At 40.0% G+C, this 18,624-nt stretch overlaps 1 protein-coding gene across 4 annotated transcripts in view; it reads left to right on the forward strand.

The window, feature by feature from the left end:
* Nucleotides 1-12,720, forward strand: part of LOC141807964 (mitogen-activated protein kinase kinase kinase kinase 4-like) — a 102,510-nt gene extending 89,790 nt beyond the window's left edge. For all 4 annotated transcript variants that reach the window (XM_074694176.1, XM_074694177.1, XM_074694178.1 and 1 more), the window contains 8 exons: nucleotides 1,726-1,893; nucleotides 2,164-2,307; nucleotides 5,785-5,919; nucleotides 6,470-6,570; nucleotides 6,657-6,806; nucleotides 6,893-7,052; nucleotides 7,480-7,619; nucleotides 9,962-12,720. In XM_074694176.1, coding sequence (XP_074550277.1) covers nucleotides 1,726-1,893; nucleotides 2,164-2,307; nucleotides 5,785-5,919; nucleotides 6,470-6,570; nucleotides 6,657-6,806; nucleotides 6,893-7,052; nucleotides 7,480-7,619; nucleotides 9,962-10,045 — 1,082 coding nt within the window. In that variant the 3' untranslated portion in view covers nucleotides 10,046-12,720. The remainder of the gene's footprint in view (nucleotides 1-1,725; nucleotides 1,894-2,163; nucleotides 2,308-5,784; nucleotides 5,920-6,469; nucleotides 6,571-6,656; nucleotides 6,807-6,892; nucleotides 7,053-7,479; nucleotides 7,620-9,961) is intronic.
* The last annotated feature ends 5,904 nt before the right edge of the window (nucleotides 12,721-18,624 follow it).

Raw genomic sequence — 18,624 nt, forward strand, 5'->3', positions numbered from 1 at the left:
CATCACCTGGCGCAGCTGGTGACCAACCACTGACCCCGAAGAGTCCACCAGATTGTTCAGTCTGCATTTAACGGCTCCAGATGGCCGTTTGAGAGCGGGGTGATAATGTGTTACCTCTGCAGACGCTGCGAAAGCTCTTAGGTTAAAAAGCTTGTTATGTGTTCCTGTTTATGTAAGAAATCTGAAAGGTTTTAATCTGATGCTCTGTTGCTCTTAGATAAGTAACCTACATACATCGGGGCTGTTACAGGAAGGAGATGCTGACAGAGGATATCTGTCACTAACCTTCTGATACAGTGGGGAAAATAAGTATTGAATGCACCAACTTTTTTCTCTTACATTTATTTCCAAAGCTGCAATTCAAATGGAATTTTAGCATCAGAATAGAACTGGTTACAGACTTATATCAAAGCACCTGAATATTCCAGTCAGCACCATTGGGGCCATTATTCGCAAGTGGAAGAAGCACCACCTTACCATCAACAGGCCATGCACAGGAGCTCCATGAAGATTTCTGACCAGGGAGTCAGAAAGATAGTCAGAAGAGTACTCAACCAGCCAAGAACCACCCTGAAAGTGCTCCAGAAAGACTTGGAGGCAACAGGTATAATTGTAACAGAGAAAACAATAGAATGCACTCCACCGCCATGGCCTCTATGGACGCTCAGCCCACAAGACTCCATTCCTCAAGAAAAGGCATGTTGAAGCTGGTTTAAAGTTTGCTAACAGCATCTTGACAAGCCTGTAGAATACTGGGAGAATGTTGTCTGCTCAGATGAGACCAAAACTGAACTTTTGGGCTGTCATACTACAGACCATATTTGGAGGAGAAATGGCTCTGCACATCAGCCAAAAAACACTACACCAACAGTGAAGTTTGGAGGTGGAAGCATCATGGCATGGGGTTGTTTCTCATCTCATGGTGTTGGCAAACTTCATATAACTGACGGAGCAATGAATGGAGCCATGTATGGGGAAATTCTTGATCTGAATCTGCTGCCATCCACCAGGATGATGAAGATGAGACGTGGCTGGACCTTCCAGCAGGACAACCATCCAAAGCACACGGCAAAGTTGACTCTCAAATGGTTTCAAAAACAGAAAATCAATTTGTTAGAATGGCCTAGTCAATCACCTGACTTCAATCCAACTGAACATTTGTGGAAAGAAGTGAAGAAAAGGGTTTACCAGAGGGCACCAAAGAATATTCCAGATTTAAAGACAATCTGTGCAGAGGAATGGGCCAAAATCACACCTGAGCAGTGTGGGCCATTAGTTCAAACATACAAGAAGCTTCTGGAAGCTGTCATTGCAAACAAAGGCTTCTCCACTAAGTATTAGATGAGTCTCAGTTAGTGTGTTCAATACTTTTTTCCTGTGTTGTCGTACTAAATTCACCATAATCATTATTTATGGACCTGAACGTCGTGATTTCTTTTCATGTGTGGATTATTTGAGTTAATACCAATGTCTGGGAGAAATTTTGTTTGAATTGCAGCTTTGGAAATAAATGTGATGATACTTATTTTCTCTACTGTACATGGATTCAATTGTTTCCTTTGACGCCGTCAAACTTTGCTTTTTTTAACATCATTCCTGTATTAACATAAACAAACAAGATGCCTCCACCTCTCTAACGTCTGACCATGTGACTGACCCTCACCCCGCCTGGTAAAATCTTCATCCTACACTGTCCTACCTAAGCCCTTCCCTTTGACCTTTTAGGCTACGCTAACGACGCCCGGCTGGCGGAGGCGCTGAGGGCAGACCCGTCTCGGAAAGGCTCTGTAGTCAACGTGAACCCTGTAAACACTCGTCCACAGAGCGATACGCCCGAGATCCGCAAATACAAGAAGAGGTTCAACTCTGAGATCCTGTGTGCTGCACTCTGGGGTACGAAAACTCAGTTTACTGGATTTAATTTAGCTTATTTCTTTGCATACAAGCTTTTATATGTTCATACAGTCATATTTATTCCAGTTGTTGTCATCCCAGAAAATCAGCTCAGTGCAGCTGGCAGATTTTCTAGTCATTGCAATTCCGGCCTTCACCACCAGATGTCAGTAGTGTTTATGTAAACTAATCTGCAGCAATGTATTTCTGGCTTCAGTCATTGTTGATGGTTTTCTTACTGCTGTGTGTGTGTGTGTTGTGTGTGTGTAGGAGTGAACCTGCTGGTGGGAACAGAGAGTGGTCTGATGCTGTTGGATCGCAGCGGGCAGGGGAAAGTTTATCCTCTGATCAACCGGCGGCGCTTCCAACAGATGGACGTCCTGGAGGGGCTGAATGTCCTGGTCACTATATCAGGTAAATACACACACACACACAAACACAGAGTGGAATTTATACAGTTTTTTGTCAGTGAAAAACACTTTGGCATGTGACTTTTGGAGCTGGGATCAAACCCAAAGAAAGAAAATAAATTCCTGAAAATAGGACCAACATTTAGCGTGCAGATCTTTTTATGAGTCAAATAAGACACGAAGAGAAAACTTCTCTTCACGTCTTTTTTTCAGGACAGCTGCGGTGTTAATTTTTCATATGATGTGCTCCATTTGGAAGTTTGTTTAAGGAAATATTTTAATGATCAGGATGAAAATTTGGATGTAGAAAAAACTCTGACAACTCAGACTATTTTACTCCTCTGAATTTTTCCCCTTTAATATCATTATGGATACATTTGTAAGTTGTAAACTGTATTTCTGGTTTTATTTTTGTCACATTCACTCTTTCAGCCAGGTAATTAATCCTTATTATCTGTTTTGATCAGCTGATTTTTTGACTTCATGATGAGAAAGTGTCTGCAGGTATGAGGCCACCACCTCCTATTTAACATGCTCCATCCCTTGATCAAACGGTTTGCCTGATGAAGGCCTGAAACCAAAAGGTTGCAATAAAAATGTTAATTCTTTAAGCAGGTTGGACAGTGTGCGGGTGTTTATCTCGTAAATGAGTTAAATAATGGTCTTTGGGAAAATGATGAGCAGAAGAAGAGTTTCACTTCTTGTTTCTGCTCCTTTGTTGGTTGCTGGTGCAATAATCTGTTTTGTCTACTTCTCTTCTAGTCTCGTTCACACACACACACACACACACCTGCAAACAAACTCAAACCTGCTTCATCCCATCCTCTCTCAGACAAGTTGTCTAATGTTTCACGAGTATTTTCAGATGCGCTTAAGTTCCCAGATTTCTCATATCGAAAGCACATCCATGTTCTTACTTCTCCTATTTCACAAACACACACACAGACACACACTGATACTGAGCAGACAAAAGTGTCACAACAAATATTTTGAGTAAATCAGATGTTGAGTAAATCCCAGCTTGTCATGCCGCGTCACGTGTGTGTGTGCGTTAAGTAACCCTGACACACTTCAGCTTTTCCATGATGGAAGGAAACGCCGCAGAGCGACACGCGTCTATTTCCTTTCTTGAAACATGTTTGCGTCGTCCACATGTTTGAAACGTGCGTCATGGAAAGATTTTTCTATTTACTGTTTAAGAGACGAACAAAACATCCGTGGAGCTCCTGAGTCCACGTTGTGACGGCGTCTGATTACTCAGGACTAACAGTCAAAACAAAACCTCCAACACTCAACATAAAACACATACGACTGCTGGTGTTGTGTTTTGTGTAGCTACATCAAAGTGCATGAGGTGGTGTCAGTGATAAATATGCAAATTTGAGAAAATGCAGAAGAAAAAGAGATTTAACGGAGAAGAGATCTCTTTAAACCAAGCCCACCATAGAGTCCAAAGACTTATACTGCCTACACCTTTAAAACAGACTTTGTTTAAAACTCAAATCTGTTTTTTCAAACTTTTAAAAAAAGGAAAACTTCTTTACAAACTCCAACCCTCAAGTCAAACACAGTCTGACATGTGCTTTCTGCATGTATTTGCTTAAACACTGGCATACATTACTTCCTCTATGTATCATCCTGTCCAAACTTGACCCACATCGTGAGAGCGGGGTAGATTGGCACACACATCCCCACACTCACACACACTAACACTCTCAATAACCAACTTCCCAATATGTTGCAAAATGGAGAAGACGTATAGGACAGTGCTGGTAAGTTTTAACCACAGAGTCTTCTCTGATATAACGTGTACCATCCCAATTCTACACCAGTTTGGACAATATGTAAGATGTAGATTTAAAAAAAAAAAAAAAAAAAAAAAGTGGTTTTCCAAAACCTTTCCAAAAACCTGAACTGAAGTTTTGAAAGTGAATTGATGACCCGTCTCCCTTGACAGAGCAGTTCAGCGTCTCATCGGTTCAGGGTCTCTTTTCTCATTTTTCATTGCCAGTAATTGGAACTACAGGCAGGCAAATTCAGCACCTGGACTCCTCTGCTACAGAGCCGGGCTGTTGTGCAGAATGTATTTTTGTTACCTTAAGTGTAAAAAGGTGATGTCTGGATGGCCACACAGGATTGTGGAAAAAATAATCTATACTTTTTTACCTGTTTTGATGTCTTACAGTCCGGCCTCATCACAGCTCTGAGACTGCTCTGGTTAAGGTGTTTAATGCCTTCCACCTGAACACAGACAGTGGCAGAGTTTCAGTAGTGGATCAGGTCTGCTTTTAGTCCCCAGACTCAGAACCAAACATGAAGAGGCAGCATTCAGCTTCTATGCTCCAAATATCTGTAACAAGCTGCCAGAAAGTATCAGGTCTGCTGAAACTCTGAGCTCCTTTAAATCCAGGTTGAAGACTCACCTTTTTACAGCTTCCTTTTATTAGAGCATTTGAATACCTCATTTTAATATCTTCTCTTTAACTCTGCACTACCACTCTCATCATAAAATGTGTTTTAAAATCTACTTTAACTTCCCTTTTTTCTTTAATCTTGTTGTTTTACTATATCTTGTTAATTTTAATCTACTTTTTAATTGAATTTTAAGCACTTTGAATTGCCATGCTGAAATGTGCTATATAAATAAACTTGCCTTTAAAGGGGAAAACCAGGAAGCAAATATGACTTTCCTTAAATTATGGCTTAAGAAGCTGGTTTTCATTCCTGCCGGCTTTCATTATTTCTGCAGGAATCTCACGCTTTTCAACACCTTCACAGAGTGGGTGGGTTGTTGGTATTAAATAACGGGAATGTGTTACTGTTGAGATGAGTTATTTTGTGTTTTAGAAATTACAAGGTTCAGCAAATGCATCACCTCAACCTTATTTATAAAGCATTTCAAAACAACCACAGCTGAAACTAAGTGCTGTACATAAAAGGTGGTGCAGGAATAAATAAGTAAATAAAACAAATAAAGCAATAAAACAAGGTGCAGGTAGTGAAATAATTGTTTCATTGTTCTTAAAACAGTTTTAAAAAGATTAACAAAAACTAAAACAAACCATAAAACACTAAAACATGAGCAGAGTCTCAAGCCGGGTTACAAGTCAATCAATGAAAATGCACGCAACAGGTGAGAGCTGTAGAGCACGCTCAGTGTTAGTGTTTTGGCGTGGTTACAGCCAACAGTTACCAGTATTGAGTGGTTCAATACACCAAACACAAAACCTGCATTAGGTTTCAGGGTCTCAGGGTCTTTTTTTGCAGATGCTTGTTCATAAATACTGTGTAAGATATGTGTCATTAGACCTGGAAATCCAGGTAAGATGGATAGCAGCGAGCATTTGCAGATTACGGCACAGAATATGGAGGTCAAAAGCATCGTAATGCACAGGGAGAAAGTTTTTGTCAAAGTCTAAAGTTGGCAGGTATGAGGCGTGGAAAATGACCTGTACATCAATTCGTTCTTGATCTCTAACAGGTAAGAAGAACAAGCTCCGTGTGTACTACCTTTCCTGGCTGAGAAACAAAATCCTGCACAACGACCCCGAGGTGGAGAAGAAGCAGGGCTGGACCACCGTGGGAGACCTGGAGGGATGTGTCCACTACAAAGTTGGTAAGTTGCTGCTCGAAGCATGTGTCGAACGTTATGTGCATTAACACTTTAAATCTCCTTCCAAACGGGCGACAAGGAAAGCTCTTTGTTAAAGGGATAGTCTGCAGGAACACACACTGCAGCTTTAAGTTGAATTCATTTGAGGACACCAGATCAGATAAACAAACATGTCCTGTCTAAAACTCGGAATATCCTCAGTGATGGCAGCGCCACTCAGCAAACATCAGCACTTCCTGTTGGAAACTCCTCTCCAGTTCATCACAGCCGTTAATCCACTTCCCGTCGAAACCGTCCACCCGTCCATCGATTTCTGATTAAACTTTCTGAAATCACAGCTCAAGAAAACTGAACCAACATTTGGAAAGTACAGAGCTGCCATCGGTGTATTTCTTATTGCACAATAGAAAAACTGAACCAAAGAAGTGTGATATTAAACATTAATGCCTCTGAAGTCTTTTTAAAGATGTTTGCTCGAGTGAAAATACAAAGATGGTTTTTCATCCAGTATTCTCTCTAATGATTCGTCTGTGATGTGGTTTTTCTTCCCTAGTGAAATATGAGAGGATCAAATTCTTGGTTCTGGCTCTGAAGAACTCTGTGGAGGTCTACGCCTGGGCCCCCAAACCCTACCATAAGTTCATGGCCTTCAAGGTGAGTCAGTGGCTGAGGTGAAGTCACCGTTAACCCAGTGCGACTGTACTTCTTTAGAAAAACGTTTCCCCACCTGTGTGTTTCAGTCGTTTGGCGACCTGGTGCACAAACCCCTGCTGGTGGACCTGACAGTGGAGGAAGGTCAGAGGTTAAAGGTCATCTACGGCTCATGCTCAGGCTTCCATGCCGTGGACGTCGACTCTGGGGCCGTCTACGACATCTACCTTCCTACACACGTAAGAACGCGGACATGCAATATCTCCAATCTCCAAAGATGTTTCTGTTTCTTTTTTTATTTGAATTCCTTTTTCCGTCTCCGCAGATCCAGACCAGCATCCAGTCTCACGCCATCATCATCCTGCCAAACACCGACGGCATCGAGCTGCTGGTGTGCTACGAGGATGAAGGCGTTTACGTCAACACCTACGGAAGGATCACCAAGGACGTGGTGCTGCAGTGGGGGGAGATGCCAACCTCAGTGGGTGAGTGGAAGGAAGGAAAGAAGGAGGCCAGGGGAGGACACACTCCTTACCTTTTCTATTTGTGATGATTTACATCAATTATGGACGGCACGGAGGAGCAGTGGACGGCTCCTGGTTTGATCCTCTGAGCTGAGTTTGAACTTTCCAGGTCGGCATTTTCATGATGGATCAATGCCTGATTTGTTTTGTTGATCATCAGTTACAGTAACACATGCTAACACGAGCGCTCAGCTATTAAATTTCACCCGTGCAAGCCTCTGGTATTGATTTTTTGTCAGCACACACATCTGAAAGTCTTCAAAGCAAACTACTCGGGTGGTGCAGCAGCATCAAAACTACTTTGAGATCTTAAAGCTTTTCATAGTGCTTTAAAAAGGTCTTTCTTTCAAGCTTTAGTACCTTTTCTGACTAAAATTCGTCTTTGCAGCTTACATCCGCTCCAACCAGATCATGGGCTGGGGGGAGAAGGCCATCGAGATCCGCTCAGTGGAGACCGGACATCTGGACGGTGTTTTCATGCACAAGAGAGCCCAGAGACTCAAGTTCCTCTGTGAAAGAAACGACAAGGTGAGACATCCATGGAGGTATCCTAAAATGAAAAGTTTAAACCACCGTCTTTAAGGTTAAACTCAGTTATAAGCAGAGGAAAAGTCATTTCTGCTACTGTAAGGATTATCAACTGCCCACATTGGATAGAAACACAGATTTCAACAGAGCACCAAACGTCTCTGATGTAACTGAGCTCTGAGGTTTTCTGAGTCGCTCTGTGTTTGCTCAGAGGCTGATTGTTCAGCGCCGTGCAGGGTGGAAGTAACTGGAGACCGCTGGAGTTTCTCTTCTCTTTCCTTCGCTGTTTGAAGTATGAGAAGTTAAAAGCTGGCAGGAAACTTGTTCCCCTCTCTGATTCCTGTGCTTGTTAAGAAATGATGTGAGCTTCTGACGACTGTGGCACACAGGAAGCAGTTATCTGCCCAGAAATACTTTTGAATCATGCCCCATCTTTGGGAATTTTATCTGTACACTTTCTTCTTTTTTTTTAAATATATTTATTTAAATATTTTTAAGGGCTATCATTCAAAGAAAGCCTTTCAAAAGTGTCTCATTGCAAGTATTCAATATTCAAAGCAACATTTCAGATATAGTAACTTAACTTTTGTCATAGTTTGGACAAGGGATAAACTGATTATCGACCACGATATTCAGCATTTTTAGTCTTGTCAGCATCAGCCTTTTTTCAATCCAACACTGCAAAAAACGTAAATCTTATCAAGTGTTTTTGTCTTATTTTAAGTAAATTTGTCTCATTATACTCAACATGAGCCACATTCAACTTACCAGTCCAGAAAAATGTCTTGTTTCAAGTTATTTAAAGAGAAAAAAAGGCCAGAAATTCTGTAACGAGTAGAAAAAATCTGCCTATGGAAAAAGAAAAATTTGCAAGAAAATTTGCTTAACCCTTTGATGCGCAACATGGGTCAAAAATGACCCGCATTTATTGTCCAGGTTATTTCAAGCTTAATGAGTTTTTCTTTGTTCTATCTTTGAAAATCAATTCATTTTATGATTGAATATCAAAAGTATTCTTTAAATATCTTGTTTTTGATTATGACTAATCATTATTTCCATTCTTGCTTTTATTCTTTATGAACTAAAATAGTTTTTATATAACTACATCAAGTTTACACACATGGGTCAAAATCGACCCATTCATCCAAGTGTGATTAAATGATGTAATACTTTGAAAATAATTTCTTTAAAGTAATCACTTTAGTGAGTGGGGGCCAAACATTGATGTGTTTAACATTTAGCATATTTATTTGTAATTTTGTCACATACACACACCTCAGATATTTTAACATGGCTGCATGTACAGTTCAGTTCAGTTCAGTTCAGAGCTTTTATTGTCCCTCCAGGGGAAATTTTGTTTGCAGTGTCGGCACATAAAACAACAACAATCAATAAATAAACATTTTTACAGGACAACGTCGCAAGAACAAACATATTCAAACGTAACATGAACAACCCCCCGGAGATGGAAAATGATTTAAAGGGTTTAAGAATAAATCAATAGATGAAGAAGTGAGGTCATGGGTAAAACCAGTTGTCAATCGTCAAACAAGGATAAAATATGTCAGGTCATCTGAGCATTGCCATTAAGAGTTGTGCAAGTTGACTGCAGTGATTGCTCGTGGCACAAAGGAAAATTTGTACCTATTAGTACGTGCCATAGGTACCTTATATCTCCTTCCCGAAGGGAGAGAGATAAACTCTTCCAACAGTGGGTGGTCAGAGCTAAACAGGACAGCCTGTGCCTTCTGTAAAACTCGTCTGTCAAAGATCTCTGAGAGAGAGAGCTGCTGCAGGCCTATGATTTTACTGGCTACCCGCACAATCTTGACCAGACAATTTTTGTTTTTAAGAGAGAGGTTTCCATAGAAAGAAATTAGACAAAAAGTTAAAACTGACTCTATAAAGGATTTATAAAAGAAAACCATCAAAGTCTTATCAACATTAAAAGATTATAGTCTTCGCAGAAAGTACAACCTTCATACTGTATAACAACATAACATAACGGGCTCTAACTTCGTAGACCAAGGCGAAAGCTCAGGGGCACCTGCCCTGCACTGGCCTTCGCTGCGCGGACAGGGCGTGACCGGCGCACTTTGCAAGTTTCCTGCAGTGCCAAGAGAGGCGCAGTCAGTGTTTGATGGGGTTAGGGGCCAATTATTTGCAGTCGTACATGCGGCTAACGCTGCAGCCAAATGGGCCGTTCCATAACAGGATGTTAGGACTAATGGTCCCGTTTGTTTAATGACTGAACGTGCATACAGGGCGATGATATTTTGTTATAGAGCTTGACAACCGGTTGCTGGCGCTTCCTTCATGATTTCTCTCCATCTCCTCTCCAGGTGTTCTTCGCCTCCGTGCGGTCCGGAGGCTCCAGCCAGGTCTACTTTATGACTCTGGGCCGAAGCAACCTGCTCAGCTGGTAGAGGTCTACAGCCTGCCCTCTTCCTCCTCCTTCTCCTCATCCTCCTCATTGTCCTCCACCCTCGCTAACACTGGATCTCAGAAACCCACCGTCGATGTCTCATCAGCACTTGGACGACCAAATGGTAACACCTGGCCAGCCCTTTAAAGCAGCCACCAACTAAGACTTCACCTTTTCTCTTGAGCTGTGACTGAGCTCTGACGCCGCCTGCAACGCAGCAACAACCAGTCGTAGTCGCCTACGTAGAAGCCTGAAGTGGGTACAAAACGAAACCAACGATAAACGTAAAGAAAAGAGGCAGACAACTCTTTGTTTTTGCGTCTCCTGTGCTCCTGGGCTGGTCCGTAATCTTGAGGTCTATGCTACCACGATATCACTACTTTAACTACTGCTACTACCTTCTGCAGGTCTGCCTCTTGTAAGAAAGTTCCCCATGTTCCCGCCGGCTGCCCTTCCTTATGCGCGTCACATGGGGCGGGTGTGATGGGAGTGTGTTGTATTGATGCTACAGTCGTGTGTGTAAATGTTCTCGTTTGGTCCAATTACTGCTGACGTGCTGGTCGGAGGTGGAGACTGTCAGTGACGGTGAGCGCCGTCAGTCACAGGCAGACGACAGAGGGTTGATATTTAAGGTCGTAGTGCAAGTCTGATGATGGGACTCGAGAGGCGGGCGTGTGTGTCGTGGAAGTATTGTGTTGTTCAGACAGGTGCTTTAAAAAAGGGGGACGATAGCGAGATAGAGACGTTGAAGCTGAAGGCTTTCAGAATAGTATTTTTTGAATTATTGCTATTATTAATATTCCTTAAAGATAAGTGTAACTATGTGGAGTAAAACATGTCTTTTACCTTCTTTTTTAAGATTTACGCACATCCACCCACAGTCCCGTTTGCTTGCTTTGACTCTGAACCCACAGGAGCGCGAGGTGACGTGGGAGCGGTCGGTAAATTAAAATAAAGGTGTCTATGTACAATAAAATTTCATTTAATCTTCCAGATATTGTCAGTGGTCATGATTTCCTCTTCATGCATCGAACATGACGACCTCAACTCAAGAAACTTGAACTGCTGTGAACATTAAATATAAAGAGTGATGAAATATAGAGGAGTTCAGTATGTGTGTGTGCGTGTGTGTGTGTGTGTGGAGGTCGGCAGAGAGAGCTCAACGTGGGTCAGCAGGTTAGTTTCAGCAGAGGAGGGTTCTGCTTTTCTATCTTTCATTTCATCATTTGTACCATTCGTGTGAATGCAACGCACTCAGTGTCAAGAATGTAGAAAGACGTTTTACTGTGTGGTGGTCCAAGGCATGAGATGATGTTTTTTGCTTTGTATCTTGTCACAAGTGATCAATCCTAGATGTTCAATTTCTAGTTACGATGAACCAAAAGCAGCAGGAGTGGAGCCGCTTCGTCAGGTGTAGATATTTTCAGACTGAGGGAGGGCGATGGTTTACAGCTGTGAAAGTGGAAGTGACAGAGTGAATCAGAGCGTTGGCGTCCTCAGAGATCTGCTCAGACACTCTTTCCCATCAAAGGATGTAAACCAACACACATCAGCGCTGACTCTGAACTTTGGTGTTACTGTGATGAAGTGTTCACCAACACGGAGCAGAACTTTCCCTCACTTGGCCACGAAAAGGAAACTGAGCGTAAAACCTGCTTGAGCTGTTTTCTCCTTTCTGCTCCAGCTTGTTTTCTGCATCCATCTCCTCCAGGACGTCTGCTGAGCTGGATCCCGCTCTGCGCTGTGCAAACACGTCTCTATCAGGTCACAAACATGTTTACCTTGGATGTGTTTTCCCTGCACACGTGAGCAGTGTGTGGACACGCGCCGGTCGATGGGAAACCGTTTCTGTCACAAACTTTAACGAGCCGTTTGGACCCCAATGCCGTGTTGTCTGCGGTCTGTGTGTGCAGTAGTCCCAGTGTGTGTCTCTTATGGCATCAAGGCCTTGATGAGCGGCTGTTTGGACTTGATTAAAAAAATGTGGATATAATAGATATTCTAACAGGCTAAACAGAAGGAGATGTGAGTGTATCTGGTGAGAAAAAGCAGTCGCTTGCCGGCTCTTATTGGAAAAAGTGCCAAGACGGCAGCATATAAAGTGTAAACCTATTGTTATGAAACCACTACTTGGAAATCCTTTAAAAAAATCACTTGAAGCATTGTGTATTTTTAAGTTTTAGAGCTAGTCGAGAATCTTACGGATAGTTTCTGTTGTTTCTGTAAGTCTACGTACACGTAAATACGCGACTGCGGTGGTTTAATATTATTACGCTCACCTTAGGTGGAGAAAATGTTTACAGAGACGATGTTTTGTTACACTAATGTGCATCACAGTATTTATGTTCAACGCATATGTGTCTTTAATTCTTTATTTGCTTTTTTGAGCCCGGTTTTTATTGGATATTTTCATTTTTCTCTCATCTCCTCCTTCCCCATGAATAACCCACTTACAAAATACTAAAGAACACACGAGCTGTTCATTTCAGGTATTCACATCTCGCTGCTTTGACGTGGAAACATTGCAGTAACGTTCCCTGCAGGCTTGGACGTGAGGCAACGTGTTTTTCCTCTGCTGTTTCTGCCATGCTACTCTAACTCATGTCCTCTCTGTGTATGACAGGAAGTCCTGTATTTCCTGAAAGTTTCTTTTCTTTGAATAAACTTTAAAATGAATTTTAAAGAAGAATGTGTCCTATCTCTGACGGACTTCCCGAAACACACCTGCAAACATGTTGAAAAGAGGCGCGTTGGGACACACGTTGGGTAACGCAGACGTCTAACACGTCAGGTTGCTGCATTTCAAAAGCTGTTTTTGATAACCACAGCTTTAAATTTCTATGGAAATGACATTTTAAGGTAGTATGTTTCCACAGACGCCCACACTTTGCTGTAAGTTAACCTTTAAAGGGCATTATGTGTAAAATATAGACCTATTAACAGCTGTTTGGATTGAGAGTGGCTTCACATCTTGGGTGAGTGGGCGTCTAAGCTGCAGAAAAGAGAAGTAATGACACATGAAATATTCTAAGGATGTCTTATGTAAGCTGCCACACGCATAGAGGCATGTGTCATCTGTACGCTGCACTTTACAAACTCTTGGTACAGTCTGGTGAACACATCCGTCTGTTTTTGCTAAAAACTTTGATTGCTTTTGTTTCCGTTTGCTGCAGAAGCACCAGAAACTAAAAACACAGCCCAGAACAAAAAGTGTTTCTGGCTTAAAAAGCTCATTTCTTTAACCACACAAACATTTCCTTCTTCAATAGGGTTAAAAAGTTTGATACAAAACCCAATAGGTGATGTCACAGAGTCTACATCTGTCAGACCAAAGTCTAAATGAGCTCCAAGTGTGAACAGAAACACTCATCCACACCTTCATAACCTCCAGACAGGATTATTGCATCAGCATCCTGTATGACCTTCACTCTACAAAAACTACAATATGTGCAAAACTCAGCAGCCCAGTTGCTCATCCACGTCCGCTGCACAGCTCACATGAAACCCAACCTCCCTAACAAAGGACTTAAACTTGGAAAAATAAATAAATAAAACTGTTAAACAATTTTTTTAAACAATTTTTTTCCCACCCCTGGCCTACAGACTACATCAGGAGCTATATTTCCTCCAAAAGTGCACATCACGTGTGAGTCTTCTTTTAAAATTTACTCTGAGGATTTGACATCATGTCATTTTATGGTCAAAGAAAAACATTTTTCTCTCTACTGGAAAAGAGCTGTAACTTTTTTCCTACCCAGCTTATTAATAAAGACTAAAATGAAGAATTTAAATTTAAGAAATAAATATCAACTTTGGAGCAAAGAATCCCGATTCTTACACGGCTAAAAACTGAAATCTTATCAAGTGTTTTTTACTTATTTTCAGTAGAAAAGTCTTTTTAGACTCACTATGAGCCACATTCACCTGACCAGTCCAGAAAAATGTCTCATTTAATGTTATTTAAAGACAAAAATGAGGTCTGAGTTTCTTGTAACGGGTAAAACAATCTGCCAACTGAACAAGAGAAAAGTTACTTGTATTCAGACATTATTCTAGTTTTAAACACATTTTATGAGAAATTGTTTTGTTCCATTGACAGATTTTTTACTTGTCACAGCGATTCAGACCTCATTTTTGTCTTTAAATAACTCGAAAAAGACATTTTTCTGGACTGACCAGTTGAATGTGGCTCATATCAAATATAATTGGACAATTTTTATTCAAAATAAGACGACAACACTTGATAAGATTCCAGTTTTTTGCAGTGTATGTGAATCAATTTTTTTCTCCCACCCCCAATTTACAGATAGATATGATCTATGTTACATATTCTGGTTTTTTGTTTACGATTTTAGAGGTATAGAAGTTTCTCCCTGAACTCTTTGATCCTAGAATTTTTCTTTTTAAGATGAGATAGCTTCACTATTTGATTTTTGATCATTACAGAATTATCTACATATGATAAAATCAGAACTTGTCCCTGATTACGAGCTGCTGATCCATTGCACAGGCCAAGGAGAGAGCCCCCTGTTGGTGGGGCTGCATACCTGACTTCGTAAAAATGTTACCACACAAATTATATTTAATGCTCATTACATAAAAAAGCAATAAATAAAAGCTTTGCTAAAATTAACATTTACTTTCATTGAAATAAAAATTAATCTTATGTAATGCACCTGCAACCTTCAGAGAAACACTTCCTGCTCTCTTTGTGCTTAAATTACAACCCTGATGGAGTCCAGCCAAGCTTCAGAGCAAAGCCTAGAAGCAAAATAATCAACTGATAAATTATAAAGATCATCTCTTGCAGTTTTTCTTCATTCCTCCAGTGCTGGTGAGTTTCAGGATATCACAGATACTGAGGCAGTCTGGAGAATTCCCAAAAGATGCAACACCTTCCGCTTTCTCAATGTCTAATGAACAACGTGTGCTCTGTGGGTCACCTTTAACCTGCACTGCTGAAGTCACAGGCCGTGTTTCATTCTGCATATTCATCTCTCTTTCCTGGACAATAATTAACACATTGATTTTAGCTGCTGATGGAGATTTTCTTTTGCAGAAAAGAGACAAAAACTTGAGTCTCTTTTGAATTCAGCAAATGCTATCACCATCATTTTTAACTATCTAACAGACAAAGATGGCGGCTCCAAGTGTCTCTACGTTTGACCTTCTCACCAACCGAATGAGCCAGCCGCTCAGGTATGCCAATATTGGAAAATGCCAGTATTGGAAAATGCCACGTCCTGATCGATATGTCACCCAACTGAGTAATGCAGAAGAATGGGAAAGTGAATGTCCTGGTTTTTGTGCAGAGAGATGACAGAGCATGACTCGCACTGACAGCAAAGGGACAATCAGCTGGGTAACAAGTTTTTCCTTGCTGTGTAAACATTTCAAACTCCCTTAAAAGCTTAAGACTTAAGGTCCCATTCCTGCATTTTATCCCCCTACACTGCAAAAAAACTGAAATCCAATCGAGCGTTTTTGTCTTATTTTCAGTAAAAGGTGTCTTTTAAGACTTAATCTGAGTACATTCACCTGACCAGTCCAGAAAAATGTCTTATTTTAAGTTATTTAAAGACAAAATGAGGTCTGAATCGCTTTTAACAAGTAAAAAAAATCTGCCAGTGGAGTAAGAAAAAGTTTATTAATTTCAAGAATCTCTTACCAAACAGACATTTAAAGACCACATAATATCTTGATATAAGACATGTTTCTGGACTTGTCAGTTGAATGTGGCTCATGTTAAGCATAATAAGACATTTTTTTCTAAAATTAAAACAAAAACACTTGATAAGATTTCCGTTTTTGGAGCTATATACGAGTGAATCAATGCAAGAAGCCAAGAGCAAAGACATAAATCTACATTGTCGTCTACATTTGTATTATTGAGTTGAGTTTTATGACACAAGCCAGTTTGTGCACCAGGATAATGAAACTCCCCAGCCTTCACCTTCAGATCTGACACAGAAAGAGAGGAAACCTAAAATCAAATACTCTTTGAAACAAACAAACCTGATTTCAGCCTCAGCCCAAACCTTTTTATTTTACGATACTAGGGAAAAATTGGCAGGACTAATCCTTTGATTACCAGAAAAACGTAGAGAAACTTTAATTTTCCCCTTCTCTCCCCCACGCCCTCCTCCTACTCCTTCTTCCTAATGCAATACTAAATTTCACCTGTCATCGTGAATGTGCACGTGCACACGTACTGCTCTGAACAGAGTAATCAAACAACAGGGAGCGGCTGATATTTCCATACAGAGCGCCTGTGCTGTCATTCATGCTGCTCCTCCAGGGGAAGGAGAGCAACAACAAGCTCACACAGGACAGGAACCATCAGGAGTTTGACAAAAGATCACAAAGTCATGTTTTTTACTGTGGGAAAACTTTCAATCATGTTGGAAAAAAAATTAAAAACAGAGGAGGAACATTTTACTTCAACTTTAAAGCAAGGTCAGCGGTAGATCATCATAATAATAGGGATATTTCCGATTTGTATAACATTTTTTTCACAATGTAGATTACTACATATTTTGTTCTTTTCTCAAAATGAATAAATAAATTGAAAATAAATAAATAAATAAAAACCAGATAAAATAAAAAAAAAAAAAATTAAAAAGAATTCCAATAAAATAAAATAGAATAATAAAATAAAATACTTTAAAATAAAATAAATGCTAAAATAAAACAAAATAAAATTAATACATTAATAAAATACAATACAATAAAATTAAATTAAATAAAGCCAAAGATAAATTCCTATCATGCCTTCTATTTATTTTAAGAATTCTTGAATTTCCTGTCTTCGAGGAGTAAAGAAATAAAAACTACACAAATTTGAAAAATCAAAAACAAATAAATCAGACTTTTCTTATTTTTAATATACTGTCAAAGTTTACAAATTTTTTTCACAATGTAGAGTATTAGTCTACATATTTTTTTCTTTTCTTAAAATAAATCAATCATAAATAAATAAATAAAAACAAAATAAAATGAAATAAATAAAATAAAAAATTGATGATGTAAAATTTAATAATAAAATGAAATGAAATAAAAAAACATAAAACAAAATATAATAAATAAACAAAATAGAATAAAATTAAAAAATGAAATTTGAGGAATCAAAAACAGATTCAATAGACTTTTCCTAGTTTTAATTAACTGCCAAAGCTTTGCGGTGGCTGATATTAGGATTTTGAATAAATTGCAACAGCTCTGTTAACTAATGCTCAGTGTCTTATTTTCTCACGCAGTCATAGTTAATGTTTGTACCTAAACAACATCACAGAGATGTCCCAAGATGGCGCAAAGGACGGATGATGACAGCCGAGCAACAGCTGTAAACACTTGTAAACCAACAGGTCTGACTTTGAGGCACAAATAGCAGCTGTTACTCCACAGCGTAAAGACAAATGTCTATATGAGTAAGTGTGTGTATATTCTGTGTGAGTGTGTGTGAAGCAGTGAGCAGGCGTGAGCTGTGCAGTACACTGCGTTACATTGGGAAACCTGAGAAATTTCCCTCTCTGAGGGGTGGGAACCTTGAAAAGAGAGCTCAGGTTCCCCCTGAGTGGCAGGGAACTGACCACACGCCTCTGGAGTCCACGCTGTGTCCACATCTGTCTGTGATCGCCCTCACACTGCTGCCACAGACACAAGGCTCGAATCCACACCGTGAGTACACACGTCTAATATTATAATATCAGAATGATTACCTGAGTGTTAAAATGAAGTTTTGACAAAGTTATTGTTTGTTTTAAAGCTTTTTAAGTGAATCTGACCTCGGTTTTACTCCCTCATACGTTGAATATGAAACATGACTGATTATCAGTGATTCAGCCATAAAAAGAAGCTTCAGTCAAATAAATCTGCTGAAGTTATTTCATACTTCTCTTTCCTGAAGTTTGGATTTAAAGGGGTAGTTCAGTTTTTTTAATAAATGGGGTTTTATGAGGTTTTTGTCAACATGATGCTCACATGGCCTCATTGCTATCCACAAAATACTGTTAGGCTGTTAACAGACTTCTGAAAAAGTGTTTCAGGGCTTTATTTTGCATCAGAAGGTCAGTTTATTTCAGTTTCTGATCTATTGTTGATGTTTATATTTTTTGCATCGCAGTTTGAAATAGTTGTGATGTTTTAATTCCCAACACGGAAAACAATACCTGGGTAATCCTGTCGTCAGATAACACTACAATCTGATCCCGTAGCAGTATTGATTTAACGTTTTCTATTTCTTAACTCATCAGCTGCCAGCCGTTTTCAGAGCATCTTGAACGATCTTTCAAGACCCAAATAATCTTGTTTTCTACGACTATGTAAAGACCAAAACTACCAAAGAAAAGTGGATTCCCTTATTTTGTGACTTCCTTTCTGTTTTTGATCTAAAAAAATACACAAAACGTACTTTTTTTGATCGCGTTCGTCTCAGGCGCTCCATGCTTTGACCCATCTTTCCTCACGATGGCGCTGCTTTTTCCTCTCTGAATTACCGTGACGCATCCTCAGTTGGAGCGTGAGCTGCCTGAACTTTTCTGACTTGCAGCATCTCTCTATGTCTCTGTCATCTCACATCTT

This window comes from Halichoeres trimaculatus, unplaced genomic scaffold (assembly GCF_033239565.1).
Source record: "Halichoeres trimaculatus isolate MK-OKI-2021-1 unplaced genomic scaffold, fHalTri1.1 fHalTri1_scaffold_19, whole genome shotgun sequence".
Lineage (NCBI taxonomy): Eukaryota > Metazoa > Chordata > Actinopteri > Labriformes > Labridae > Halichoeres > Halichoeres trimaculatus.